This window comes from Gossypium arboreum, chromosome 5, assembly GCF_025698485.1.
Source record: "Gossypium arboreum isolate Shixiya-1 chromosome 5, ASM2569848v2, whole genome shotgun sequence".
In the NCBI taxonomy this organism is placed as follows: Eukaryota; Viridiplantae; Streptophyta; class Magnoliopsida; order Malvales; family Malvaceae; genus Gossypium; species Gossypium arboreum.
Window position 1 is genome coordinate 18,208,103 of NC_069074.1, and position 26,957 is coordinate 18,235,059.

Sequence of the window (26,957 nt, forward strand, 5' to 3'; positions counted from 1 at the left end):
TAGAAGATATTGAAATTTAAGGACTATTCCGCAACTTTTTCTTTTCCTCGTTCTTCTTTGGATTCTTGATATGATGTAAAAATATGAAAACCAGCTTTCTCCGGACCTTCTATGGCGTTTTGGTGAGAAAATATGAAAATGTCTAGATTTTTCAATTACATCATTATTTAACTATTAACTTTTATCTATTTCCAATTTTGCCCTTTGTTCACATTGTTTTCTTGCTTATTTCATACCCAAACCGTCCAGTCATTAACCTTTGGGTCTAATTGCTCTTTAAATCCATCTTTTAAATACTTAAGCTATTTACTCACAATTTAACAAATTTTGTGCTATTTTCAATTTAATCCTTTTAATTAATTAGCCATCCAAACGTTAAAATTTTCTAACGAAACTTTAATACTAACTCAATGACACTCCATAAATATTTATAAAAATATTTATAGCTCGATTTTCAACTTTGAGGTCTCGATACCTCATTTTTGACCCGTTGACCTAATAAATTCTTTTAATTCACTAATTTCACCATTTCACAAATTCTTCTAAATTCTTACTTGACTCATAAATATTAAATTAATATCTTGTTCAATCTTATTTGTCGAATTTAGTGATCTCAAATCACCATTTCCGACACCACTGAAAATTAGACCGTTACAAGTTTCCTATCTTTTCAAAACTTGCACCCAAAAGAGAATCTCTTTTATATGAAACGATCATACTTTTTTCCCTCATATGACTAAGTTGTCTCTACTTCAAATGAGTCAACTTCGACTCCTTAACAGACAAGGAACTTCATGTTTCACCAATCACCGTTGATCCTTCTAAAACATAAAGAATGTCAATCTTTTTACCTTTTATTAAAATGAGAGTCCCACAAGATACCTTAATGCCGCTTGACCCGATGTTAATTCTACAGCTCTACAAGTCCAAAATTCCTAATGAGATGAGATTTTTCTTTAAGTCAGGCACATGTCTGACATCTGATAGTGTCCTAATTATCATGTCGTACATCCTAATCTAAACAATACTAATATCGGTTACCTTACTAGGTGAATCATTCCCCATGAGCACAACTTTACCTTCAACTGAATTGTATGTGGAGAACTAGTCCTTGTTGGGACACATGTGGAAAAAACACCCCAAATCTAGAATCCACTCGAATGTAAGCTCGGAGCTTTCACTTGCTAACACCAATAATAAATCATCACCCTTGTTATAACCAAATTAGCACCAGCTAAATCTTCCTTGTTGCTTTCAGCAGTCATTTTGTTTCGTTGTATGCATTAATCTACCTTGACATGACCTAACTTTTTATAATAGCGATATCTTGTCTAGCTTCCTTGATGCTACCAAAATTGATGCTTGCTTGTCTAACTTTCTATACGAACCAAACTCATTGTCAAGTCTATCTTTGTTCAACAGATGACTCTTCACATCCTCAAATGAAAGATTACCTCTACCATAAATCGAGGTTTCCCTGAAAGACTTGTATGAATGGGGTAAAGAGCCAAAATAATAGCATAGCCTGATATTTATCGTCAATCTGAACCTCAACGTTCTTTAAATCATTTAAAAGAGTAATAAATTGATTGATGTAATTTCTAAGGTGCTCACATTTGTTCATGTAGAACGTGTATAAATGTTGTTTCAGCACTAATCGATTAACTAGAGACTTAGCCGCGTTGTAACGCCCCTAACCCAAATCCGTCACCGGAATAGAGTTACGGAGCATTACCGGAGTTACCGATTTATTCATCAGATATTTCATTTCATCTAACGTTCATATTTGGAACTAATTAAAATCAAACATATTGTCCTTTAGAGTACTTATTTTTTTTTGATATGTTTTACTTGAATTTATTACTCGTCTCAATTTACTTAATTTCCTTGTATCAACGTATCAAAGATAATCACATATTTACATGTCATGATAAATATCATTCTCTTTCCATTTCTCCATAAACATAAATCAGGTGATTCATTATATCGATATTTCATGCATTTAAAAATACAATTGAAGTTACACTAACTTCCCTCGTTGCTTATTCATGTTTATAATTTCATTAATCCGATATCTTTTCTTTTCCACGTTCAAGTCTCGTATTCGAGTCATCCGGATCTTTATAAATAAATTTGATCGTCATTTTCATTTATTTCATGTTCTAATACATTCAATTAATGCTCTAAACAAAATTACCATTTTACCCCTAAACTTTTAATTAATGACGATTTCATCCTTAGGCTAAAAAAATAAAATTCTTGCAATTTAATCCTTATTTCCAGCAGTTATTCTCATACAAATTGATAACAACCCATGAATTCTATAAAATATCAGAATTTTCCATAATTTCAACACTTTTCAATTTAATCTTTAAAACATGTTTTTCCCCAATCTTGAGCTAAATTAATAATTTCATTCAATTTTGTAATTTTAAAAAATAAAATAATCCATTCCATGCAAATTGGTCATTTCTAACATTTTTACAAAATTACCTACAAAGTTTTACTTTTATTCAATTTAGTCCCTGAGCCTAAAACATACAAATTAGCCATGCTAGCTGAATATTCATACATATTTTCCTCCTCCTCCTCTCCATTCCACATCCTTAATTTATATAACATGCTACAAGTAACATTATCAATAATTTCACTATTTACTTGTATGTATATTCAAAATTGTCCATTTGCGTCATAGTCACTAAATTATTTATATCTTGAGCTAAAAAACTAGAAATTAAGATTAGCTAATTTTCCATGAAATTATACTTACTTTTATTCTTACCATAAAATTTTCAGAATTTTTGGTTTAGCCAATAAGTATAGTTTATTCTTTGAAGTCACCCTTATTCTGTTGTCTGATAGTTCCGACCCTTCTTTACTAAAAATTAATTATCTCATTGTACACGATTCGGATGATATTCTAGTTTGTTTTTATTGAAAATAAACTCATTCAGGATTTTAAACATATAAATTTAAGAACCTAATTATTTTTCTCCAATTTTTTATGATTTTCCAAAGTCAGAATAGGGGAACCCAAAATCATTCTGACCTTATCTCACAAAATTTATTATATCTCATGATTCACAATTCCATTGCCTACACCGTTTCTTCTATAAGAAACTAGACTCAATAAGCTTAATTCCATATCTTTTTTCATACTCTAATTCTATTTTCACAATTTATGGTGATTTTTAAAATTTAGCCTACTGCTATCCAAAACTGTTTTAGTACAAGATGTTTATTTATCATGTTTATAACACCCTTATTTTCTTTCTCTACACTATTTCTCATTACTTTCTCTTATTTTCTCTTCACTAACATATCAAGAACATACCATATATAAGAAAACTCTACATTAACATCAATTCCATGTTTTTTCAATAATATTAATCTTAAAAATATATTGAAATCTTAATGTTCTTACCTTGTTCCATTGATTTTAATCTTTAACTTGATTTTCTCTCTCCTCCAGCTTCTATTTCTTGAATCTAACTTGATATTCTAACTCCCCATAGTCTTCTTGTCATCTTTCTCTCTTGATGGCTATGGAAATTTTTTTGATTTCTAGGTGAAAATGGTAAATTTTTTGTGGAAGGACCAAATTAAAAAAAAAGGAAAACTGTCTTTCTTCTTCTTCTTCTCACGTTAGTTGCATGAGAAGGTGATCCCCTCCTCTTTCTTTCCTTACATATATATATATATATATATATATATATATATATATATATATATATATATATATAAATAAAATAATAATAACATAATAAAATATCATTTAAAAATCGATTTAAAGTATTAATAAACTAATATTTATTTATTTAATTTATCTAAAATATCTCCAACATCATCATTGTCTCTAAATTTCTCTCTCTTCCAATTGACTATTTTTCCCTTTGTGATCTTTTAAAATTTCATTCTTGAGTCATCACTTAATTTGGTAAAATTGTAATTTAGTCCTTCATAATTCTTCACATATTCAATTCGGTCCTAATTCATCAATTTTCTTTGGTTTCTAGATCATTCCACCCTTAAAATATTTGCACTATTAGTCCTTTAACTTTTTATATTTACACTTTAATCCCTCAAATTTTGAGTATTTACTCTTGGGCCACAAAACTTTTCTCACTTTTACAATTTAGTCCTTTCTTGAATCAATATGTCATAATATACTTCCCAGTGACATAACTCAAATTTTCCTCTTCTTGTCACTTTATTTCCTTATTTTACTATATTAAGGATAATATCTTATTGTAGAAATTTTCAGGGTGTTACACGCGTAGAGAGTTTTAACATTTTTCATAATGTGAATGTTGTTTTCTTTGTCAAAACCTCTTGCAACACATTATTTGTTAGACATAATTGAATCGTGGATAGAGCCTTTTTATCTAACCTATCTCATTTTGATTTATCCATGTTTGGAGGCTTCTTCTCTATAAGAATTTTCTCAAGATTGCCCCAACTTAGAATTGTCGTCATCGAAACTTGCCACGGATTGAAATTTGTGATGTTATCGAATTTATATTATCAAACCTTATTGTTGCTATCTTTGAATAGGTTGATTGCAAAAAGCGAACTATATCTAATACTAGTTTGTTGGGAATAAACCCGATTAAGCAACAAACAAGTAAAATAATGAAGAAATTGAAAAGATTGAATACAAATATTTTACGTGAAAAACCCCATTTGAAGAGGATAAAAAATCATATGTACAAATAATTTCACTAAAATGACAAAAATAAAGAATACAAAAGATGGAGATAAAACTAAACTTTGAAACCCTAAATAAGAACTCTCAAAACGTAAATACAAAATCCTCCGAAAGCTTGTAAAACTAATATTCTAATATGAAAAAAATCTATTTATAAGCTAAATTCATAGATCAAATAATATTAAAATAACCTACACTAATTAAAATTTAAGTAAAAATTTAATATTAAAATAATTTACACTAATTAAAATTTAAATAAAAAATTAAAAATATAATTTAATTAAAAAAATTCAAAAAATACAAGACATAACTCTACAATTTTATTTTGATATAAGGTTCATGATTTGATTTTCGATTTCAGCATTAGAGGCTCTTCGGTCATTGAGCGTTCTCCTACCCTCGTCATTGTTTCAAAAAAAAAAAAAAAAATCCAAACCTTTTCCCTTCTTATTTTTTTGGGAAAGCCAACTGATTTGAGGTTTGAGCTAAGCCGAAATGTGGCTAAAATTTTAAAATCACCTTTTTTTGGAAAAATAAAACAACTTATCATGTGAGATTCCTTTGGCCGAAACACAATTCTGCTCCTTCAAAGCCAACTCCTTTAGTTTAAAAACAGAATTTCCACTTCAAAATTTAAAATAATACTAATAGATTATACAACTACTAATTAAAAAAATATATCGACGAAGAGAGGAACTGAATTGTTAAAAGAAAAAGAGAGACGAGAAATAGATAGGCACGGGTGATCCCTCTGGCTTTTTTTTCTGTTTCTTTCATTTTCTTAATTTTAGCCGTAAATTTTCCTCACCCCTTCTCTATTTATTAAGGAGTTGTTTCTCTTTGATTTTCTGAATCTCAAATATCATTCGCTTACTTTTCACTCTTTGTCAATCATTTGGTGTTTGGGAAATACGGGTAAGTTCCTTTTTCTTTTTTCTGGAATGACATTTATTAATTAGCTTTTCATTAATCTCTGAAAAATCGATGCTTTAATTATGAATTAAGCGGCCTTTTTTTTTTTCTGTGAGAATGAAGCTCTGAGAATTTTTTAAATTACTAGTGTTTGAGTCAGTTGAATTTATTATCACGACGTTGGCTTATGTAATCAAGCTTATTTTATTTATGTATTTTCCATCTTTTTGGCTGACGGAAACAATCGAGACTTCAAATAATTTATGGCTTCTTAATTAACATTTTAGCTTCTTTTACTTCCTTTACACATTTATTCCCCAACTCTTAGGAATCGAATTCAAGATTACAGATGAAAGTTGTGGGGTTGAATGGCGTTTTGTTTTTGAGACTTGAGATGAAAGTTGGCGTGTCTTTTTACATTTAAGTGAAAGGAGCTTTTGCATGAAATTCTTTAATTAAACATCTGTGCCTAACAAAAGATGGCATCTATATGGTGCATGTGCTAACATGGATGGAGGAAAACAAGTACGAGATGACAAATTGTTCTACCTTGCCAGAAGAGGTGTTCATGTACTGCAGGATGGCTCAGTTGGGCCGGCCCATTTTGGGTCAGGCTTTGGTTTAACCTGTTTTACTATTCAAATTTTTTATATTAATATATTATAATTAAATTTAAATATATTTTTTTTAAAATAGTGAAATATACTCTTTGGATGAGTAGGGCCGGGCTTGATCCTGGAAATTGTTTTAAAACCAGGCTTAGACCCAGCTGAACCTATAAAAAACCTCTATTCCATTTAATTTTTAATGTTCTTTTTCTAACTTTTGCTCCTGATTTCTTTGGTCAAAACTTGTTAACTTAAATTGAGGATCTACACTAGATGAATGCAGTTGTAGACACTAATTCATTTTTCTAAAATTTACTCTTTATGTTAAACATATAATTGCTGATTTTCAGCTCTGCTCCTTTTGTTCGTGGAATTAGATCTTGATTAAGCTGTGAATTTTTGTTTCTTTTCCACGTCCCCTGAATGGTGTCTGTTTTCTTGGTTTCAGACACCTTATAATCTTCAAAGATGGGGAATGTAAAAGCAGAAGAGATGCCTCGTTCAGAACCTGTTTCATTACTTGTAGACATGGACCATAATTCTGGTGAAGGTCCAGCAAGTAACGAAACAAAACAACCTGAAAGTCATTTGTCAGTAATTAAAGGACAAGAAGACAGTAGAACAGAATGTGCAGATTCAACTTCGTCAGTTGAAATTGAGACAGATCATCAGGGTAGACTGATGAATGACTCGAGGACAGGGGGAACTCATGACAATTCTGATGAAGAACCCTCTCAAAGTACTGGTTCCAATCCAATGGTTGGAGATTCTAAAAATGACCATTTAGAACCAGCTAGGCTTTCTGATGGACAACAATCTCAAGAAGCCAATTCTGTTGTTAATTCGCTTATTAATAACGACAATGGCAAGCTTTTGCCTTCTGTTTCCGCCCATCAATTGAAAACGAGTGGGCTTACCTTGCCCCTTTTTGATGCTGGGTCCTCTCTTGATGGTTCTCCTGTTATGCTTGATGGCGTCATTTCATCTTCTTCCAAGGTCAATGACTCTAAGACAGGAGATGCTAAAAATGAGGATCATGTATCCCAAATCACTGATCTCACTCCGCATCATCGAAAGATGATCAGATCTGCTAAATCTTTTAGCGCTTCACAGAAAAAGCAAGTAGATTTAAAAAGAGATCTTTTAGCACCTTTTGAATCAGTTAAAGAAGCTGTTTCCAAGTTTGGAGGAATCGTTGATTGGAAAGCTCATAGAAATCGAACTTTGGAGGTATTTTAGATATGTTAATATAATCTGCAATGCTGCAATATATTTTTGTTATGTCTAATGAATGTCGTTTTATCTTTAATTTTGTTAAGCTTTTTATCACTTTTATTTGATCATCATAAATTCTTCTTTTCTCTCTGCCTACTTTGTTCATTTCCACTGAAACTTAAAATTTATTTTTGTGTTATAGAGAAGCAAGCTTGTGGAACAAATGTTTGTGAGAGTGCAGAAAGAGAAGCCTGAATATAAGAAACGACCAGAGGATGCTGAAGAGGAAAAATTGAATGTATTAAAGGAGCTGGACAGCACAAAGAGACAAACAGAAAAGCTCAAGCTACACTTGGAGAGAGCACAAACTGAAGAGAATCAGGCAAAGCAAGACTATGAACTAGCCAAGTTTAGAGTGGATGAGATGGAACACGGGATTGGAGATGAGGCTAGTGTTGCAGCAAGGGCACAGCTTGAGGTTGCTAAATCCAGGCATGCAGCTGCAGTTTCGGAACTGAAATTCGTTAAAGAAAAGTTAGAAACATTAAATAAGGAATATGCTTTTTTGATGAATGAAAGAGATACCGCGGTTAAGAAAGCTGAAGAGGTTGTTTCTGCTTCAAAGGAGGTTGAGAAAATGGTGGAAGAATTGACTATTGAGTTGATTGCCACAAGGGAGATCTTAGAGTCTGCACATGCTGCCCATGTGGAAGCAGAACAGAAAAGGATTAGAGTAACCCTGGCCCGAGACCAAGATACTAAGCATTGGGAGAAGGAACTAAAACAGGTTGAGGAGGAGCTTCAGAGACTCAATCAACAAATTTATTCAGCAAAGGATCTGAAATCAAAGATAGACTTTGCTTCAGCCCTGCTCCTTGATTTAAAAGCTGAGTTAGCTTCTTATAAGTCACAGACATCAAAGACGACAACTCACATTGATGTACACGCTTTCATTGCTTCATTACAGAAGGAACTTGAAGACGCCAAGGTCAATATAGAAAAAGCAAGTGCAGAAGTGGATTGTTTGAAGGTGGCTACCATTTCATTAAAATTAGAGCTTGACAGGGATAAGTCTGAGCTTGCCAACATTAAGCAGAGAGAACACATGGCTTCAAGTGCAGTTGCTCTTTCGGAGGCTGAGCTGGCAACAGTAAAACGAGTGGCTGATGAGGCTAAGTCACTTGCTGAAATGGCCCGTGAAGATCTGCACAAGGCAGAAGAAGGAGCAGCGCAAGTAAAGGCGGGAGCAAGTGCTATGGAGAGTCGATTACTTGCAGCTGAAAAAGAGATAGAGGCCGCCAAGGCTTCGGAAAACTTAGCTTTAGCTGCAATCGAAGCATTTGAAAAGAGCGAATCAACTAAAAGCATTGATACTATGGATTCACCACCTAGTGTAACACTTTCCACAGAGGAGTACTACAACCTCGGTAAACGTGCAAATGAGGCAAAGGAAGAAGCCAAGTTGAGGGTAGAAGCTGTTGTATCTCAAGTTGAGGTAGCTAAGCAATCTGAGTCAATAAGCTTGGAAAGGTTGGAAGAAGTAAACCGAGAGATGGCTGAAAGAAAGGAAGCACTAAAAGTTGCTATGGTGAAGGCTGAGAAGGCCAGGGAAAGGAAGTTTGGTATTGAGCAAGAATGGAGAAATTGGAGGGGTGAACCAAAGGCTACTGAATTGAGTCAAGGGGAAAACCCTCCAAGGCCAAGTTCTGAAGGAAAGAAAGAAACCAAAAACTTTAAACCCAATACTTCAGCAAGCTCCAAGACATATAAGCAGGGGAACAACGCAGAAACCGAATCACTCCCCAAACCCAAGCTTGAAAAGAAAAAGAAGAAGTCGTTATTGCCCAAGATTTTCACCATTTTTTCGTGGAAGAAGTCACACTCAAGTTCATCCAAGTCCCACGTAAGTCGTAAATGAAGTGTCGTGTTATACGGTACCTATTGTTGTGATTTTACCTCCTCTTTCCTGGGTTATCGTAGCCATTGAGAACATTTTTTTGATGTACGATAAAGTTGACAACCTTTTTTTTGCATACTGGGAAGGGCTGTATCATGTATGGCTGAAGGATTTGGACTCTGGAGTGAGTAAGGGAGATGGTTCTGTGTAGGCTTTTGAGACACTTGTAAAAGCGATGTTTGTTGCCAGGATAGAATTTGATTTGTTCTTCACAGTATGCTTATTTTAAGAAATTTTTAACCTAGTCCTTCCGAAAACAAAATTTTAAAGAAACTAGTAGATTTGGGCCCTTGAACTGCAATTCGATGCTAAAATCTTGAATAAAATCTAGAGCGGGGCCCTAATACTATGTTCTGTATTTTCTTAAAAATATTTTTGTAAGGGATTGTTTGTGTGTTAATAATTCATAATTGGAAGCATAAACAATGTCATCAAAGCATGATATGTTTCAATTGGAATAGAACAATGCAAAAGAAAAAATATAAATTTTCTGAAATTTCAAGTACACTATGTCATATCAAAGTCTTACTGGTTATCATGCATGAAACGACTATCAACAATGGAGACATTTTAAGGACTATCTTATAACAATAGCAGCTTTTCAAGCCCTCCTGATTTATGGTAGCATTCATGAGATCCCTGTTAAACTTGCCTGTTGCTTTATCAAAACAATATGAAAAAGGAAATTACATCGACCAAAATAATATATTTTGAACTCTGCTTCACAAATTTAACATAATTTGACATCAAATCTCGGTTTCCAATGATGATTTGAAACCTTCTATATTGTACGATGCCAGTCAGTCCGTCTTCTCGGGTGACGGGCTCATTTCCGAGTCAGTCAATGAAGATGAGCTTCATGCCGCTTGAACGAAAGAGGAAGCAGCGATAGCAACTCGCCCTGAGGGAGATCAACCAGCAACTAGATTGACTGGCACGGAGCCTGATTCACTCGCCCCCGGAATGTCTTCTTTTCGCCCATTTAGTCTTCCCCCGGTTCTAGGAGCAGCGATTGACTATCTTGATGCGGAGGGGTCGCTTCTTCATGAACCAAAAGTTATATCCTAAACCAACAGATCCTCTTTCTCACAGCATTTTCGGAGCAGGCTCAGTGCTTTCTTTAGCCTTGGGAGAAATCGATTCGATAGTGAGAATCGATTGAGACTTAACCATGCTTTTATTTATTTTCAATCAAATCTCCATTTGAAATTGCAATTGAATCCCATCACTTCGTCTCTTTCTTTATTATTTTCTTTCCTTTCGTTTTCACGGTTTAATTTTTCCCCTTCTCTTTCACTTTTTATTCTATGTTATTTTCCTTCCTTACCGACCCGTATATGCATGTATACTAATCTTCTGTAGAAAAGACCTCTCTCCATAAAAAAATATAACTTGAAGCTATACTACCCCTGGAAAATTGTTTAAGAGATCTGACAGCTTATTTTTGACAACGCAATCATCACAAAGTAAATTATAGTACTATTAAACATATATTCATTTATTTATTTTCTCAGTAACATTCATACAGACATAGCCATTAAGAAATTTAATCAAGTATGAGCCTTTTGAACATTGTCGAGGGACACTTTTTGAACATTGAGTTGTGTCCACTGTCTCACTTCTTTGCCCACACGGCGTAGTCTTTCCCTGAGGTAGCAAGCTGGTAGTTGGAAGGTACAAGGTTGCCCAGGTCCATCTTTGGGCCAATCTTGGTAATGATTTTCTCATCAATTGCGGCAACATACAGATCAGAATCAGAGGCTAGAATATCAACCTTGCTTGTTTCACTGATCCCATTCTTTCTCCTTATGGTTGCCAATTTAGTAATCTCATCCTTTAATCCCCAATCAACAAAGTGATCATAGAACTGCACATCATAAATTCAAGTATTCACTGGGTTGCTGAATGGTGATAATGAAAAACGAGAAGAAAGAAAGAAGAGAGGATGACAGAAATTACTATTGATGGAGTGCCGGGATGGGTGAGAATATAAGCATAGCCCTGGATGACTTTATCAGATGGGAAAGGCCAAAGCTTTTGAGTAGACCCTGTGTCATGATTATCGATGAAAGTCACTGCCTTTTGGGGCAAAAGTCCAATCATTCCAGGAGGTTCCCCATTGGAATCCTTCAACCGCCACAACTCCCCTTGCACTGCAGCATTCAGAACCCCTTTCGTGGTGAAATCGAATGCTTTGACAACCCCACCGGCAGCTTCAACCCAATCTTTGAGAGCTCCACGGTGTGCATCTTGACTATCCTGCCCCAAGGAAAGATCTTCCCATTTCTCCCCAACAGCAAAATCTGGTGAAGTTCGTTCCATATAGATTTTGGTGATGCTTGGGGCATACCCTCTCACGAAATCAAATCTCCATCCATCAAAACCAATTTCGGTCTTTAACCAATTCATCCAGTCAGACAACTCTTTTTGAACCCTTGGGTTGAGATGGTCAATGTCGGGAGCTGGTGGATAATCCAGTCCAGTGTCGGGATTGCCTGTCCCATCTGAATACTCCTTATCGTTCCCACAAATGAAAGATGGTCCCCAATCTAATCGATCATCTGGAGTTCCTCCTTCGAAAATGCAGTATATTCCTCTCCCATCTTTCCTCTCTGCTGTTCTATGGTTTATTACTATGTCAGCTAAACATTTTATTCCCTTCTGATGGAAAGCTTTTATTAGTGACTTCAATTCAGCCTGAGATCCATACTTCGATGCATCAAGATCATATAGCCTTCCTGGCAGATATCCTGGAGCACACATGGAAAAATATTTGTTACGTGCTTCCTTAACAGCAATTCGAAGTAATACAATAAAAGAGAAGGGGAAACAGGACAGAAAGTAAACAGAGATTATGTATATGCATGTCCCATTTTTTTTAATTTGAAATTCACTCTTGTTTAGTAGTCACATTGAGTCTGATCAAATATGAAATCAAGTCGGGCTTCTAAATAGGAGGTAAAGCTCTCCAAACATTATCTTTTCCATCAATAAAGCTCAAAGCCAAAACCTTGATTAAGTAGCATCGAGCTCTTTATCCCTCCTCAACAAACATGGGTACGTCTCATCTTTCACTTTCATGTTTATTTTGGTCTAACTGTAATATCTCTTTCATGGGAAGAGTACTAATAGAAAGGTATTTTTCTTTTAATACAAAGAGGCCGCAGTCCGAGCATAGGAAAGGAGTTATAGATGTTGAGATTAAATTTCCAAATTTGTAACATGTCATTTTTTATGGATGATTGCATGAATTAATTGAAAGGTGTATACTCATTAATTTTCCTTAGATCTTTCAGTGTTAAAGGTAATTAACATAATCTTAATTGGCATCAGCTCAGGAGCACAATCGATAATAGGCACTCGAAACATGAAATACCTTGGGGTCCAACTGATTGAGAGGGTGGAGGAAGCCAGACATGAGTAACACCAGCATTAGCGATATCAGGGATGGAGTTCTTGAGAGAGCTATACCATCCTCCAGCCTTATTACACGACTCCCAGTTGAAACCCTACACGTCATCATCAATTAGTCGCAGAATTGCAGATAAGTCGTGAGGGTAGATGAAATAACAAGTGCAAGCTATACCTGGAATAGCAAGCTTGGAGACGTCAAAGATGGAAAGATATAGAGGAAAAGAGAAAGGAAGCAAAGTGAAGTTACACAACTCATTCTCTGTATTTATATATATATATATGTTTCGTTCTCTTAGCCTCATGAGACGAGCTTGGTGAATGGTGATATGCTTCTGGCTTTATATAGGCACCAATTCCTGTTTCAAGATGACACAATGCACATATGGTTCATTGTGAACACTGAAACTGAGGAAATGTTTCTTTGCTTCAATCTTGATTCGCAAATAAGTCATCTGTATTAATTATTGCCATATACATATTCTTATCCTCTTTATTTGGTTCCTGGATAAAACAGCCAAAGATGTTGGACATAGCTGAGAATAATCAGGAGGAAGGTGTTTACACTAAAACACTTTATTTTGCGGACATTCGAGCAGTGGAGGCACATTGTGGTGCATGGGTAGCAAGTAGCGACTTCATCAGTTAAAGCCAAAAACGCTTTTCGATTCTTCGTTTCCCACGACACTCCAAAGGGGAATGCTCGATGAGGTCCCCGCAAGTAGGGTTTCTGGTGGGTCATTTCATACATGGAGATAAGCTCTTTTCTCACACGAAATTGTCATCATCTACTTTACGTAATAAATATTTATCTTGCCTACACACAAATCACGTTGTAACTTGCAAGTTGTGAAAATTGCAAAAACAAAAAGTTCTTTTTTTTTTTCTGTCAAAGCAAAATTCCCTTGTAAAATAGTGCATGTATAGGCCGGTAACGTCGCCATCCTACAGGAAATAGCAGATCCTGGAAGCCTATGAAAGGGTTCTGGTTTGAGATTAATGGAAAGAGACATAATAATATCGAAAAGCTAGGAATGTATAATATATAAGTAGTAATTGCGGCCAACCTTCATTCACACGAGAAAAACAATACATGCAATGCTGCATTTTCCCCTATCTAGACATATGTTTTTTTATATGGATATATTCAATTTTTAAGGTTTTTTTTTTCTATATATTTGAAAAATCATTACTACCATATATTCAAATATATTGTGTACAAGTGCTGAACAACTTCCATCTATCTAGATCAGCAGATAAAAAATATTTATTATATGGAAATCCTTATAAAATCTTCTTCTGTTAATTTCTGACTTATCTAAGTATAATGTAATCAAAGGCTATTATTTTTGGCTAAACAAATCCTCTTTAATTGGCATTTATCAAAAGAAAGAAAAAAAACTCTTCCATTGGCATCTTATTCCGACACTTTCAGTCTCGATCGAAAAATTCCCTTAATCTTTGCTATCATTGAGCAGCCTTATCCAATGTTTGACTTGGAGTACTTTATGCAATCATTTTATTAAAATGGCCAAGTGGATCCAACAAAGCATATAGTTGTATTTATTAAAAGACCAAGGAACATATTGAAGTTGTTCAATATAATGGATTGGGGAACCTTATAGTACAAATCCTTATGGATTAGTCGCCTTACGATCTGGTAATCTAATATATAAAGCAATGACAAAAGTCAAGTGTACTATCAAAGAAAAAGGTCGACAGAATCACAGAGACACGGACAACTTCCATTTATCATTTTCCCACTTGGAGCAACATACGAAAGAACTAACACATAATACATTAGCATCCCTGCTCACATCTTTGCAGGTTTTGGGAAAATGTCAGGAGTGAACTTCTGAGCTGCGCTCAAGCTCCCCTTAATCTTCATCGCACCCCTGCATCATCAATATCACTGTATTAACAAGGGAAATCCTCGACATTGCAAACTCCCATCCCCCGGGACAAAAGAAATCACTAACATTACAGGGAAAATAAATGGAAATTGTAGAATTGTACCTCATAAAAGCAATCTGTGGATTCATCTTTCCAGTGGCAACCTTCATAAAATCATCATCCTTGAACGAAAATATAGCATCAGGCTTTCCCCCTTCATATTTACCTGCATTTCAGAGTGATAAGATAATGAACATCTTTATATTGAAAGACAAAACAATTAGGGGGACTTGATCGTATATGTCTATGAATTGACAAAATCATACTTGAATCTCCAGGAGAAAGTAACCGAAATAAACACTAAACAGTTACAAACAGAAAAAGTCAAGATTACCAATTTCATATGGCAAAGATACAGAAAATTTAATCTTTAACATAAAAGCACCATATCTTCAAGTGCTAGTTGGGAGAAAAAATAAGGGGACTTAGCCATTGAACAACTAATAAGGGGTAGCAGTCCAAGCTGACATAAAATTAATAAATTTTTATTACCATGGCAAAAAGATGGGGAAGCTATTGAATTAGTGAAACGGGGTCAGCCGTGCTACCATTATCGCAGAGACAAAGAGGTTAATAACCAAATAAACATGATTGAAAAAAATATAAAAATGACAAAAAGATAAAAATCCTGGCTACAAAATGTATATTATAGTTAGCAGCAAAGGAGCAGCGGTCTAGAGGCCAGATACTTGCAACCAAGCAAGCACGCCATTTAATTTCCAATAGAAAGATTAACTTTTGTAGCAAAAACTTCAGCAGATTATACAATGCAACAGATACAAACTTCAAACTCTATTCCATCTTTGCAATTTACAAGCTACGATCTAATCAAGAGGCAGATCATATAAACAAACCCAACCAAGACAAAGAAAAGATTGAATTAACAAAAATGGAATATCTCTTAAATAATTAAAGGGGCTAACCTTTAGTAACCTCTCCTTTCTTGAGGTCAACAATGTAAGAAACCTCATCAAATCCAATTTTCTACACGTCATAAATAAAACCCAGAAATTAAAGCAAGCTTTTAAATAAAATTGAAATTTTGGAAAAAGGTTAAAATTTGAATAAAGGATGGACCTTGGGGGCAATATTGATTTGGTAAACGAGGCCGATCTTCTTGGTGAGCTCTTTACCAGCATCACTAGCCAAGTGAGCCTTCATCATCTTAAACAAATTATCGGATTTCAACTCGGTATTCGCCATTATTAAACCAAAATTACAGAAACCGAAGAAGAAGAAGAAGAAGAAGAGACTGGAAATTAGCTTGGGCTTACGATTGAAATTTGTTTTCTTCGCCCATACGACGCTGTTTCCCAGGCGATATAATCAAACCTGACACGCTTTCCAATAAAAACTTTTTTATTGGATGAAAGTTCTAGTATGGGATTTGTTAATAGTTGCTTGCATTTTTTCTCTTGAAGATGATGTCCTTTGGGCCTTTGGGATTTGGGTTTTGATATTTTATGATCAATGGGCTAACCCAAAATTTATTTTCTCATTAAAAGACTTAAGTAAAACTAACTAATTCCAAGAATAACCATGTCATTCAAACATTAATTTAAGTAGGAAGGACGAAAAGACGGTTTCAATTTAATTAGTAGTAGATGATTCACCTTTACATGCAAATTTGATTTTGGTTTTGTTAGTATAATAACATTTGGGACAAAAGACGTTCCACTTAGACAAATAATTAAGGAAGAGGCGAATAAACGGATATATGGATAAAGTATAAAACTTGAAAAGCGGATATGGTAGTGGCGTGTCCGCTTCTCATTCGAAGCTTCTTCAGTTATCGGCATAAGCTCAACTCTCGACTGCCCGCAGGTAAGCTGCTAGCTTTTCATTAAGTTCTTCAATTTCTCTCCTATGCAGAAAACTCTTAGTTTTAATACTCAGTTTCTTAACTTTTAGCTTGCTGTTCTTGTCGAAACTTGGTTCCCTGTAGTTTATGTTTATCGCAAATATGTGAGGACCGACGAGTATTTATGAGCTATAAACTGATCTTATCAGTGGATCGATTAGTTTTATGATGCTTTTGCTTAGCAGAAAGAAAACATAACTTCAATAATAACAGTGGGTTTCATAGAGAAAATGGCCTAGTGTGAAGTAAAGTAAAAACAAAATGGAAGATCAGAAAATTGGGGTGTAAATGGAACGTGGATATTGCTTTATTTAGTTCAAGATTGTAGAGTTTGGATAAAGATATGAAAACACTGTCATTTATTCCACTTCTGATTACTTGGGAATATGAAATCCTATATCATACCTTCTATTTTTGTTTGTCATTGAGTTTTAGACTTATCATGAATCCATGGCGGGTTATTTATGTTAGAAATAGAGCACAGCTTTTAATCTTGGAGAAAATTCTGATGGTTTGTGTGTTTGTGTTGGTATATATGTATATAGTGAACTTACTGATGGCAGTCTGATTGATAGCATTCAAGGAACAAGTGATATATGCTTGAAAGATGATCTGAAGTTCATACTCTAAATTCATAAATTTTGGGTGGTTTCATTTATATTTCTGTGGTGGAGGGATTGCTGTAGGCAGTGATGCAACAGCAGAATATTCTGTACAGTAATACCTCTTTCATTTTCAGAAAAAATCTTTATGGACAATTCAATCATAGAATTACCTGTACCTTCCCCAACTTACATCATAATCAAAGTCATGTTAGTCTTTTGATGGCCAAAATACCATCTATAACTATAAGTTCCCACTTGGATGCTTTGGAAATTAGCCACGCATTACAACACGGGTGCATCAAAGGTGTGGCTGATGAAAATCAAGGGGAATTATCTGACGAAGACGACGATCTGTGCCCTGTGGACTGTGTTAGAGAATTTAAGACTGATGAAGAATTCTTAAAAATTCTTGAAAAGGCCAAAGAAACTAATTCTTTAGTTGTAGTAGATTTTTATCGGACTTCTTGTGGAAGCTGTAAGTACATCGAGCAAGGGTTCTCAAAGTTATGCAAGGGTGCTGGCGATGAAGATGCTGGAGTAATTTTCTTGAAACATAATGTGAGTGTCTTTTTCACGACCCGAACTTTGAAATTTTTTGTTGATTGCTTATAATTCATGCATCTATCCTATATTCTAATCTATGGCTTCTGTTAAAGAATAGAAGAGCTTAAGATAGAATTTTCATGGTTGATAGGAGGGGATTTTGAGCCACAAAAACATGAGCTCTTATTATATGTTTTCTTCCGCAGGTAATCGATGAGTATGATGAACAGTCTGAAGTTGCTGAAAGACTTAGAATCAGGGTAATCTCTATTTGAACATTTAATCCCATTCCTCCAAATACTGACTAATTTGCAAATCTGTTACAATTATTAGCCATTTAGGATGATTCATTTATGATGAATATGGGAACTTGAGCGTAACCAAAATTTGCTTGCTGTCTTTTCTGTTGGATGATTCTATCATAGCTGAAACAGACTACAAATCTTAATTTGTGGATAAAAGAATTTTGGCTACTTGTGAACGTTTTTTTTTAAATCAAACTGCTAATAAAGAAATCAGTATGAAAGGTAAAATTTTACATCTATTACAAAAATCAGGATGGAAGTTTTAGATGTATCCTAATATGCAAAGATGATTGTCGCGTGTCACTGTATATTAAGATGAATCTGAATTATTGCAGGCAGTGCCTCTTTTTCACTTCTATAAGAATGGAGTTCTCTTGGAAGCATTTCCAACCAGAGACAAGGAGAGAATTGTTGAAGCCATTATGAAATATACATCTACTACTCAAGATGCTTAAGCAAAGGTTCCCTTATTTTCAAACTTTGCTTTTGCAATAAAATAGTCATAAGATGCTTGGAATGGATGGACCAGATTAATTGGTATATAACATATTACTACTGTAATCATTATTTACAGGGTGTACTTAAATAGTGAAACTGTTTTTCTTTTTGCCCCATTGTTTTGCTCTTTATTTTCAATGGCATTGTTTGCTTGTTCATTTTCAGCTGTGTGTTGAGTTATAATATGCTTGGAATTTATCTGACGAAGATGAAGAAGCCTTTTAGTTTTAGATATGGCTTTTGTAAAAATTAGTGAACCTCTCAAGTCAAACTCTAGATATGGCATATCTAGAAATTAGATGATAAGGAATATGACACGATTCAAATGAGGGGAAAACCATATATACAAATCATATATTGCCTGGCCACTCACTGCATGATAAGGTTCAATGTCATGTCTTGGAGACAGATTTTCGAATGAAACAAATTGAAAAGAGTGGTTAAGTAGGATTTAATCAATACATACAACACTCAGAAGGATGAAGATAACTCTTGTTCATCTTCTTATGCCAGATTTGAAGTATGTGAAGAAAAGAAATCAAGCAAGCAGGCCATTATGAACTCGATTGACTCAGCAGGGTTAAACTAAATGCGTTCCCCACATCAGTAAAAGATGCATAAAAATATCATGGCCAGCCAAAGCTGGTGCTGGCTGGTAATGATTAAAATGGTAATTGAATCGAGGCTATCAAGCTCTGGTATCCACATCTAGTTAGTAGGGTCCATAAGGGCAAGACAGCACAAACTGTGGTCAGCAAGCTTGGGTGTGCTTCAAAGGGTGCACACCTGTTGGAGACAACATCCATTGTAACTTATCCAATGGTAGTTTGACACATGTATCCTTTGCAGCCCCTGGCAGAGAGCTCCAAGGGTACATCATAAATGTGGTCATGATTTGTGGAAAACGGCAAGCTACGAATACAAAAGCATTATGTTTACTCCTTTGTGAAAACGATTTGCAGATATAAATGTAAAATTTGGAATAGTACTTGTTTGTTAACTGAAACCTTTCGATTATCATAAATATCAAATTTGGAGCTACAACTTGCTTGCCGCTAAAAGATGGAGTAAAAAAGGCTTTTAATGACAATGAGAATGAACTAAAACTGAGATGGATGGGAAACAAGTTGGTATCCCCAGGAGAGCTTGGAAGGGGATTTGCTATAAATCAGGTGGTAAAAATGGAAACTACTCAGTTGAAAGTTTTGCTGTAGAGACAAAGGGAGTGAAATGGGAGCGGAGCATTGCATTACTGCTCTTATTGTAATCCACCCACCATCCGTGCTTGCCTTTCTAAGTTGTAGATTCTTTCCAAAATCTGGTGGGGAGTCCTTGCTGAGGGACTGGAAATGGGCCATACTGAATTCCACTTTCGGATCCTACCACTTCCCACCTGCAAAACCCAACAAAAATGTTACTGTCAGCAGTTATTTGCAAAGAAACAAGTCCCCTTCCAACACCGAGGGTCTATAATTCGATTTCTTGGTGTCTCTTTCCATCATTTTAATGAATTTAGTCACCTTACTTCAAATAGCCACTCGCATGAACAGGAATATCATTGAAGGATTGTCTCAAAACATCATATAGTAGAACATTCCCTTAAAACTTGATTAGGAATGTTTTTTTGCAGTGACAATAAGAAAATCTCAGTGAAGGGGACCGTTAGGAGAATATGGTCCAACACTCAAGTTACTGTTAAAAGCAGTGTGGTGTGTTTGTATGATAGGAGCATTGCATATTATTTGCACTTTAATTTCCAAACAACATACCTGAACTTGGAAACCAAGTGGTGGGTCACTATAAGCATCTCCAATTTTGCAAGCTCATTTCCAGGACAGGCGTGCACTCCACTGCCAAATGGCATGAAAGTATTGGGTTTTGGGGCAACCTACCCAAAAAAAAAAAAAAGGAACCCAGTGAGATAAACTCATCTTATGTACTACAACCAGAGAAACGCCTTTAATCATAAAGCATAAACGTTTATGCCAAGACCATAAATGAAAATATCCAAACACATTGTATACATCGAAAACACTTACATACCTCAAACCTTGAAGGATCGAATTTCTGCGGATCAGTAAAAAAATGGGGATTGTGATGAATGTTTCTGAACAGAGGCATTACTTTCCAACCTTTCGGAATGAGGTAACCTGTTGGCAAATTTAGAGTCGACAAGGCTAAGTACTTCAGCAACAAAACCTAAAGGGATCATCATTTATGTCTATAGTTTTTACATGGATGTTTGTTCCATATTTAGGCAAAGTTGCACTTTTATGACAATGTAGTCTACACCCAAATAAATCTAACTTGCGGGGTTCATGTATTACATAAATCGATTGATCCTCACCTTTGTATTCCACATCAGCAACTGCTTCTCTAAAAGTGAAGGATATGATGCTTGCCATTCTTAAAGTCTCTAATATAACCTGACCAAGTCAAAATGCTTTCCACTGTTAGCCAGATTTAGTGGATAGCCAAATCCAAGTTAGGGAATCAAGGAAGGAACAAATTTCACTATGCAAGTCATTGTAATTGACGGTTCTCAGTCACCTTGTAAGTAATTGGCATATTCCGAGTATGTGACCAACTCAGCGGCTGATTGCTTTCTTCAGTAAATATTTTAATTGCCTTTTGTTCAGCCTACAAAAACAGGCTCACCATATTAATTTTATTAAGTTTATGCTGTAGTAGTACTGATCTTGCCTGAACATAAAAATTTCAACAACAAAGACAATCAATAAATGAGGGCATAGTGATCATACAGAAAGATAGACTGTTCTAGACCCCGGCAAAAAAAAAGGGAAAAAATGGTTAATTTGGCTTGTCCCAGGCCCTACCTTAACTGCCTCTAGAAGTTTCGGGTTGTCATGAAGGTACTTGACGATCCATGTCATGACACTGGCCGTCGTGTCCTGAGCAGCGAAAAGAGTTCCAATGATGTTATCGGCGATTTTATCGTCGGTTAGGACTTGGCCTTTTTCATCCTTGGAATTCAATAGGCAACCCAAAAGATCCTTTTCCAGCAACTTCTTCTCCTTCCTTTCACTTATGATATCACTCAATATCTTACTTAACCTCTTCCTTGCCTGAAGGGAATCCGTTTTAGTCACCGGAAAAAGGGAAGAAGACGATTAATTTTAGGAGTGAACTAACAGGAATTGGATTTGCTTATTACCTGCAATGCCTTTCTGTAAGGAGTTCCAGGGATGTTTGTAGGGAAGGAGTTGTAGCCTTTGTCAACTATGAAGTAGTTCTTCTTAAGCTCCTCTCTATATCGAGCCTCGAGGCGGCCAAAGATCATTAGTATGCCAACTTCGAAAGAGAACTGCAATCATTTGGAGACAAATTGTTAAGCAGAGAGATCCAAAGACAGTATGAAACAAAACTTTTCAAAACTAATATATTTTAATAGGAAAAACTGTTTTGTCTCAGTACTTGTTAAAGTGGGAAAAGAATTATAAAAAAAAAAAAAAAAAACTATTTGACCCAATCATTTGTTTGACGACGACATTGAACCGAACAATAACCTTTTTCATTTCATGAAAGGTGTTAACGACATGCCCCCCATGCCAAGAATCTACGGTAGAGGCTGCTAGGGCATCGATATCGGGCACCAAGTTCCGAATAGCCTCAATAGACAATGAGGCTTGAACCAGCTTTCTGAGACGAGTGTGGTAGTCTCCTTGGTGAAAAAACAGCGCCGCTGGACCAACGAGACGCTCCTTGCTGTGGGGGTACGTGGGCTTAAACAGGTGAGCTTGAGTTACTAACACGAAGCGAGATGCCTCGGGACTAGCCAACATAACAGAAGGGCAGCCTAATATGTGCGTTTTGAAAATCTCTCCATACCTGAACCACCATGTACTGAAGTTCAGTGAAAAAAGCACCCCAAAAAAAAAGTAAAAGAGAAAAAAGAAGCCAAAGAGAATCAAAGGCAGCAGAAGGGCAAAGCGAGGAGGGTTTCGAAAACCTTTTCTGTTTGGAAGCGAAAAATACATTTGGGTCTCGAGAATAGAGTTGGAGAGTTTCTCCTATATAAGGCCACCCCATTGATCCAGGAGGAAGCTGGGTCTCACTTTTCCCTTGGGATCCTTTCTTTTGTCTTCTTAACAATCTACACCAGACTAGAGTCATAAGTAAGATGGTGGCATATACAAGAATTCCAGCCATTTTTGTGTCGACCACAATGATCCCCCTTTGGAGAGCTGTTAGCTTAATTAGGTTAACCCTTACTCGTTCTACGATAAAATGCAAGATTTTCTAGGTTTGGCTATATGGTCACTCGTGGAAGGAGAAGGCATTCGCTTATATAGAAAAAATTGAAAGAAAGATGCAGACAAGAAGGACGTATGTATGTATGTATGTATGTCATTCAATGTTTTGTCACATATATGGTAAGATAAAAGATATTCATAGAAATCCACCAAAAACCATTGGACGTTATTTTACAGACAATTTTCACCAGGTATAAGCTCATGTACCAAATTCAAACCTATCCTTATCTTTATTACCATTTATTTTTGTTGGTATTAAGGAAGTGTTCACTAAGATAAGGCAACGAATCATACATGTTAATATTTAAATATCCATTTATTCACTATTATTTTTTAAATGGTTAGAATTATAAATAACATATTTTTATATTATATTACCAGGTTTTAAGTTTCCATATGATGTTAGCAGCCTAATTTTTTTTTCCGTATGTCATACCTATCCTGTTCACGTGTGGCAACATAATTTTTTATATATAATTTCTATTTTTATTTTTAAATTAATAAAACAATTGTTTAAAATTATAATCTTTTAAAATGAATAATAAAATCTAAAAAATAATCTTTAAAAGTTTTGTTCTAAAAAACTTCAAACGTTTTTTTTTTAATCTGTTTCAATTTAAGATTTTAAATTTAATTTCAGTGATATAACATTTTTCTAAAAAAAAATCATAGAAGATTATAATTCTTTTAAATATAAATAATGGCATATTAATTAAAATATATACCTAATTAACTATTAATTTAATTTTAAGTTTTGAATTTAAATAATTAGGCAAACTACACAAGAGGTCATCCAACTATTGCATCTTTTCTTTTTTGGTCATCCATTTATTATTTTATTTAATTTGGTCACCCAACTAATCAAAATTATTTTTTGACTTATTTCCGTGTGAGATTAACGTGACAATTAAAAAATCGATATAATAAAATATTAGCCTTTAACTTTTACATATTATATCGATTTGATCATAATTTTAAAAAAATTAACCTTTAAAATTTATAAATGATGTCAATCCTCAAAATTTACTTTTCTCTTCCACTTTCCCCATTGCCATTACCATTGTTGGTTCCACCCTCACCTTTATCCAAAAGCAGCTTCCCTTTTTTCTCCACTTGTTTTCTTTCTTCTGAGTTCACAAAATAACACCAAAATTTATACAAATAAAAGAAGAAATCCAATTAACAAATATCAAGAAATAACATAATATATGTGAACGTAAAGATTTAAACTTTCAGAACATAAAAATTGAAATGTTTCACAGCAACTAGAAAAAAAATGTGTTTTTTTCAAAAACCATTACGGCTAAGTAATTCAGACGTGAAAACCAAAAACAAAAACAGCATAAAGAAAGACCAAAAGTTTCATGTTTTTTTTTTTCAAAATCTCAGATCGAAAAAAGATTTAAAAAGAGAAGTGAAGAGAGTAACAACCTTTAGAGATGGCGTTTTGGAATTTAGCACATTTAAGAACAACATTATGGTCATTGAGACCATTTTCTTCTTCAATGAGGTCATCGGTATAGCCATTTTGCCAGCGACATCTTCATTGAGTTCACTAAAGAGTCCCTTCAACCAAAAGAATACACTTTGACTGTCACAAAATACTATGCTGATTTGAAGGTCTTCATTGAGTTCACTAAAGAGTCCCTTCAACCAAATAGCTTCTTTACAAGCCTCAGTAATCGCCATATACTCAGCTTCAGTGGTAGACAAAGCGACTGTAGTTTGCAAAGTGGCTTTCCAACTGATTGCACAACCTCCGATTGTAAAGACATAACCAGTGAGAGATCTTCTTCTATCAAGGTCTCCAGCAAAATCAGTGTCAACATACACAATGACTCCATCTCTAATTTTTCCAAACTGTAAGCCAACATCAGTAGTACCTCGTAAGTATCTTAAAATCCACTGACCTATTTTTCAATGTTCTTTACCGGGATTCGCCATATATCTACTAACTGCACTGACTGCATATGATAAATCTAGACGTCAACAAACCATAGCATACATGAGAGATCCCACTGCACTAGAGTATGGAACATGTGATATGTACTCAATCTCATCATCTGATTGTGGAGACAAAACCGATGAAAGTTTAAAATGGGCTGCTAAAGGAGTACTAACAGGCTTAGCACTCTGCATATTGAACCTGCAAAGAACTTTCTCAATGTACCCCTTCTGACTTAGGTACAATTTACTTGCTTTTCTATCTCTGAGAATCTCCATTCCAAGTATCTTCTTTGCTGGTCCTAAATCTTTCATCTCAAATTCTTTACTTAGTTGGGCTTTGACTTTTCTTATCTCTCCTTTATCTTTTGATGCTATCAACTTGTTATCAACATAAAGAAGTAGATACACAAAAGAACCATCACTATTTTTTTTAAAGTAAACACAACTGTCAAAACTACTTCTTTTGAAATCATGAGAAGTCATAAAGGAATCGAACCTCTTGTACCACTATCTTGGTGACTGTTTCAAACCGTAAAGTGACTTTTTCAGCAAGCAAACATAGTCCTCTTTTTTTGAGACTATAAAACTCTCTGGTTGTTGCATGTAAATATCCTCCTCAAATTCTCCAAGTAGAAATGCAATTTTTACATCTAACTGCTCAAGCTCTAAATCATGCATGGCCACAATATCAATCAAAGCTTGAATCGAACTATGCTTAACAATTGGAGAGAACATATCTGTGAAGTCCACTCCTGAAATTTGACTGTAACCCTTTGCAACAAGCCTTGCTTTATATCTGGGTTCTTCAACTCCTGGAGTCTCTTCTTTCTTTTTAAACACCCATTTACAACGAACAGCCTTTTTACCTTTAAGACGTTTCACAAGATCCCATAATTTGTTTTTGTGGAGTGATTCCATCTCCTCTTGCATAGCAAACATCCAATTTTCTGAGTCTTCACAGCTAACCACCTCAGAATAATTAGATGGCTCTTGATTCGCATTTATATCTTCAGTCACATTTAAAGCATAAGCAACTAGATCAGCCTCGGCATACTTCTTTAGAGGTTTAATTTCTTTTCTAGTTCTATTTTTGGCGATAGAGTGTTGTGGTGAAGAAGCAACTCTATTCTCAATTTTTGTACTGGCTTGAGAAGTTGACTCTGTATTAATCCAATGCTCCATATGCTTTTGATTTTCTTTATTAGAAGAGTCTTTAAGAGATAAGATAGGTAGCATAAGAGTTTCATCAAAAATAACATCTCTGCTAATCACAACTTTTCTATTTTCAGGACACCATAACTTATACCCTTTTACACCAGCTTTATAACCAAGAAAAATGCATATAATGGATCTCAGTTTTAATTTTTCATTATCAACATGAGCATATGCAGGACACCCAAAAATCTTTAAATCAGAATAATTAGCAGGATTACCAGACCATCCCTGTAATGGCCCATTTTCAGTAAAATCGGAATAGTGGTTTCGTGACCACAAATCCGATCTAGAAAGAAAATTTATTTTAATATTGTGGCATAGTCTATATTACGATAGGAATACTGCATGAAAAATTTGATAGGAAAATTTTATTGATTATATAGTTAAATTGATAAAAAGAGAAAAAAATACATTCTCGGGACTCCGTTCCGATAAATCGGATTCGTAAATATTTATTATAAATATTTACGAAGCTAGTTGTGTGTCTCATTAGGTTTTGATTAAGTGAATTTGACTTAATTAGAAATAATTAGAAAAAAGATTAGATTGAAATAAGTGTGAAAGTTTAATTATAGATTAAAGAAAATAGAAAGGACTAAATAGGCAAATATGCCATTATTATTAAATGAGGCGGTTTAATGTTGAAAGAAAAAAATCTAAGATATTTTTAATATAAAATATATACTATATATTATATTAATTTAATATTTAAGTATTAATATATAATATATCATATTATTATATTATATTATATATAATATATAAAACATAAGTAAATAAAGAAACATAATAGAAAGAAGAAACAATAAAACAGAATAGCAGGGACAGGGACGAAATAGAGAAGAAGGAGAAAGAAAAAGAAAAAAAAGAAAATTTGGAATTTCAAGGGTTCAAATTCAATTTGGTAAGTCAATTTAATTCATTTTCTTGTAATTATTGAGTTTT

The 26,957-nt window shown here is 34.6% G+C and overlaps 5 protein-coding genes and 1 long non-coding RNA gene across 9 annotated transcripts; 3 read left to right on the forward strand and 3 right to left on the reverse strand.

The window, feature by feature from the left end:
- The first annotated feature begins 6,436 nt into the window (after nucleotides 1-6,436).
- LOC108450951 (protein WEAK CHLOROPLAST MOVEMENT UNDER BLUE LIGHT 1-like) lies at nucleotides 6,437-9,770 on the forward strand. The gene is made up of 2 exons (XM_017748712.2): nucleotides 6,437-7,458; nucleotides 7,646-9,770. Exons 1-2 carry the CDS (start codon nucleotides 6,697-6,699, stop codon nucleotides 9,359-9,361), a joined length of 2,478 nt encoding a protein of 825 aa, XP_017604201.1. The 5' UTR covers nucleotides 6,437-6,696; the 3' UTR covers nucleotides 9,362-9,770.
- A 1,101-nt stretch (nucleotides 9,771-10,871) lies between these two features.
- On the reverse strand, nucleotides 10,872-13,543 carry LOC108453414 (alpha-amylase-like). Of its 2 annotated transcripts, XM_017751500.2 has the most exons (4): nucleotides 12,987-13,543; nucleotides 12,777-12,909; nucleotides 11,360-12,150; nucleotides 10,872-11,267 (listed from the first exon to the last, which is right to left on the reverse strand). In XM_017751500.2, exons 1-4 carry the CDS (start codon nucleotides 13,068-13,070, stop codon nucleotides 11,016-11,018), a joined length of 1,260 nt encoding a protein of 419 aa, XP_017606989.1. In that variant the 5' UTR covers nucleotides 13,071-13,543; the 3' UTR covers nucleotides 10,872-11,015. The 2 variants fall into 2 exon arrangements, with proteins under 2 accessions (XP_017606989.1, XP_052884481.1); XM_053028521.1 differs by lacking the exons at nucleotides 12,777-12,909; nucleotides 12,987-13,543 and adding an exon at nucleotides 12,411-12,521.
- LOC128293112 (uncharacterized) lies at nucleotides 12,103-13,711 on the forward strand. Its single transcript, XR_008283176.1, has 2 exons — nucleotides 12,103-12,457; nucleotides 12,734-13,711. It is a non-coding gene; the product is annotated as an uncharacterized LOC128293112 (long non-coding RNA).
- A 640-nt stretch (nucleotides 13,712-14,351) lies between these two features.
- On the reverse strand, nucleotides 14,352-16,175 carry LOC108453416 (sterol carrier protein 2). Its single transcript, XM_017751503.2, has 4 exons — nucleotides 15,842-16,175; nucleotides 15,688-15,748; nucleotides 14,828-14,930; nucleotides 14,352-14,706 (listed from the first exon to the last, which is right to left on the reverse strand). The coding sequence occupies exons 1-4, from the start codon at nucleotides 15,965-15,967 to the stop codon at nucleotides 14,625-14,627; spliced, it is 372 nt and encodes a 123-aa protein (XP_017606992.1). The 5' UTR covers nucleotides 15,968-16,175; the 3' UTR covers nucleotides 14,352-14,624.
- Nucleotides 16,176-16,333: 158 nt separating this feature from the next.
- On the forward strand, nucleotides 16,334-18,734 carry LOC108453415 (thioredoxin-like 4, chloroplastic). Of its 2 annotated transcripts, none has more exons than XM_017751501.2 (4): nucleotides 16,334-16,588; nucleotides 17,171-17,788; nucleotides 17,980-18,033; nucleotides 18,414-18,734. In XM_017751501.2, the coding sequence occupies exons 2-4, from the start codon at nucleotides 17,318-17,320 to the stop codon at nucleotides 18,531-18,533; spliced, it is 645 nt and encodes a 214-aa protein (XP_017606990.1). In that variant the 5' UTR covers nucleotides 16,334-16,588; nucleotides 17,171-17,317; the 3' UTR covers nucleotides 18,534-18,734. The 2 variants fall into 2 exon arrangements, with proteins under 2 accessions (XP_017606990.1, XP_017606991.1); XM_017751502.2 differs by having other exon boundaries at nucleotides 16,339-16,588; nucleotides 17,365-17,788.
- An 831-nt stretch (nucleotides 18,735-19,565) lies between these two features.
- Nucleotides 19,566-22,885, reverse strand: LOC108451979 (abscisic acid 8'-hydroxylase CYP707A1-like). 2 transcript variants are annotated; one of them, XR_008283175.1, is made up of 9 exons: nucleotides 22,547-22,885; nucleotides 22,104-22,425; nucleotides 21,752-21,901; nucleotides 21,414-21,662; nucleotides 21,127-21,216; nucleotides 20,924-21,002; nucleotides 20,616-20,726; nucleotides 20,346-20,464; nucleotides 19,566-19,969 (listed from the first exon to the last, which is right to left on the reverse strand). XR_008283175.1 is itself a non-coding variant. In XM_017749703.2 (9 exons), the coding sequence occupies exons 1-9, from the start codon at nucleotides 22,744-22,746 to the stop codon at nucleotides 19,870-19,872; spliced, it is 1,416 nt and encodes a 471-aa protein (XP_017605192.1). In that variant the 5' UTR covers nucleotides 22,747-22,885; the 3' UTR covers nucleotides 19,566-19,869. The 2 variants fall into 2 exon arrangements, 1 of the variants encoding a protein (XP_017605192.1); XM_017749703.2 differs by having other exon boundaries at nucleotides 20,620-20,726.
- Between the last annotated feature and the right edge of the window lie 4,072 nt (nucleotides 22,886-26,957).

What these genes read in the sequence shown, in the direction of transcription:
- LOC108453416 (XM_017751503.2), bottom strand. Translation starts at nt 15,967, where the DNA reads ATGGCGAATACCGAGTTGAAATCCGATAATTTGTTTAAGATGATGAAG. An exon ending in AAATCAATATTGCCCCCAAG is followed by an intron (nt 15,749 to 15,841) that starts GTCCATCCTTTA and finishes TATGACGTGTAG; the next exon opens with AAAATTGGATTTGATGAGGT. An exon ending in GAAAGGAGAGGTTACTAAAG is followed by an intron (nt 14,931 to 15,687) that starts GTTAGCCCCTTT and finishes TCTGAAATGCAG; the next exon opens with GTAAATATGAAGGGGGAAAG.
- LOC108451979 (XM_017749703.2), bottom strand. Translation starts at nt 22,746, where the DNA reads ATGGCTGGAATTCTTGTATATGCCACCATCTTACTTATGACTCTAGTC. An exon ending in TGCTGATGTGGAATACAAAG is followed by an intron (nt 20,727 to 20,923) that starts GTGAGGATCAAT and finishes ATTTGCCAACAG; the next exon opens with GTTACCTCATTCCGAAAGGT. An exon ending in TCGATCCTTCAAGGTTTGAG is followed by an intron (nt 20,465 to 20,619) that starts GTATGTAAGTGT and finishes TTTTTTGGGTAG; the next exon opens with GTTGCCCCAAAACCCAATAC.
- LOC108453414 (XM_017751500.2), bottom strand. Translation starts at nt 13,070, where the DNA reads ATGAGTTGTGTAACTTCACTTTGCTTCCTTTCTCTTTTCCTCTATATC. An exon ending in TCAATCAGTTGGACCCCAAG is followed by an intron (nt 12,151 to 12,776) that starts GTATTTCATGTT and finishes TGTGTGCTCCAG; the next exon opens with GATATCTGCCAGGAAGGCTA. An exon ending in ATCCCGGCACTCCATCAATA is followed by an intron (nt 11,268 to 11,359) that starts GTAATTTCTGTC and finishes TATGATGTGCAG; the next exon opens with TTCTATGATCACTTTGTTGA.
- LOC108450951 (XM_017748712.2), top strand. Translation starts at nt 6,697, where the DNA reads ATGGGGAATGTAAAAGCAGAAGAGATGCCTCGTTCAGAACCTGTTTCA. An exon ending in ATAGAAATCGAACTTTGGAG is followed by an intron (nt 7,459 to 7,645) that starts GTATTTTAGATA and finishes TTTGTGTTATAG; the next exon opens with AGAAGCAAGCTTGTGGAACA.
- LOC108453415 (XM_017751501.2), top strand. Translation starts at nt 17,318, where the DNA reads ATGCAACAGCAGAATATTCTGTACAGTAATACCTCTTTCATTTTCAGA. An exon ending in TAATTTTCTTGAAACATAAT is followed by an intron (nt 17,789 to 17,979) that starts GTGAGTGTCTTT and finishes TTTCTTCCGCAG; the next exon opens with GTAATCGATGAGTATGATGA. An exon ending in CTGAAAGACTTAGAATCAGG is followed by an intron (nt 18,034 to 18,413) that starts GTAATCTCTATT and finishes GAATTATTGCAG; the next exon opens with GCAGTGCCTCTTTTTCACTT.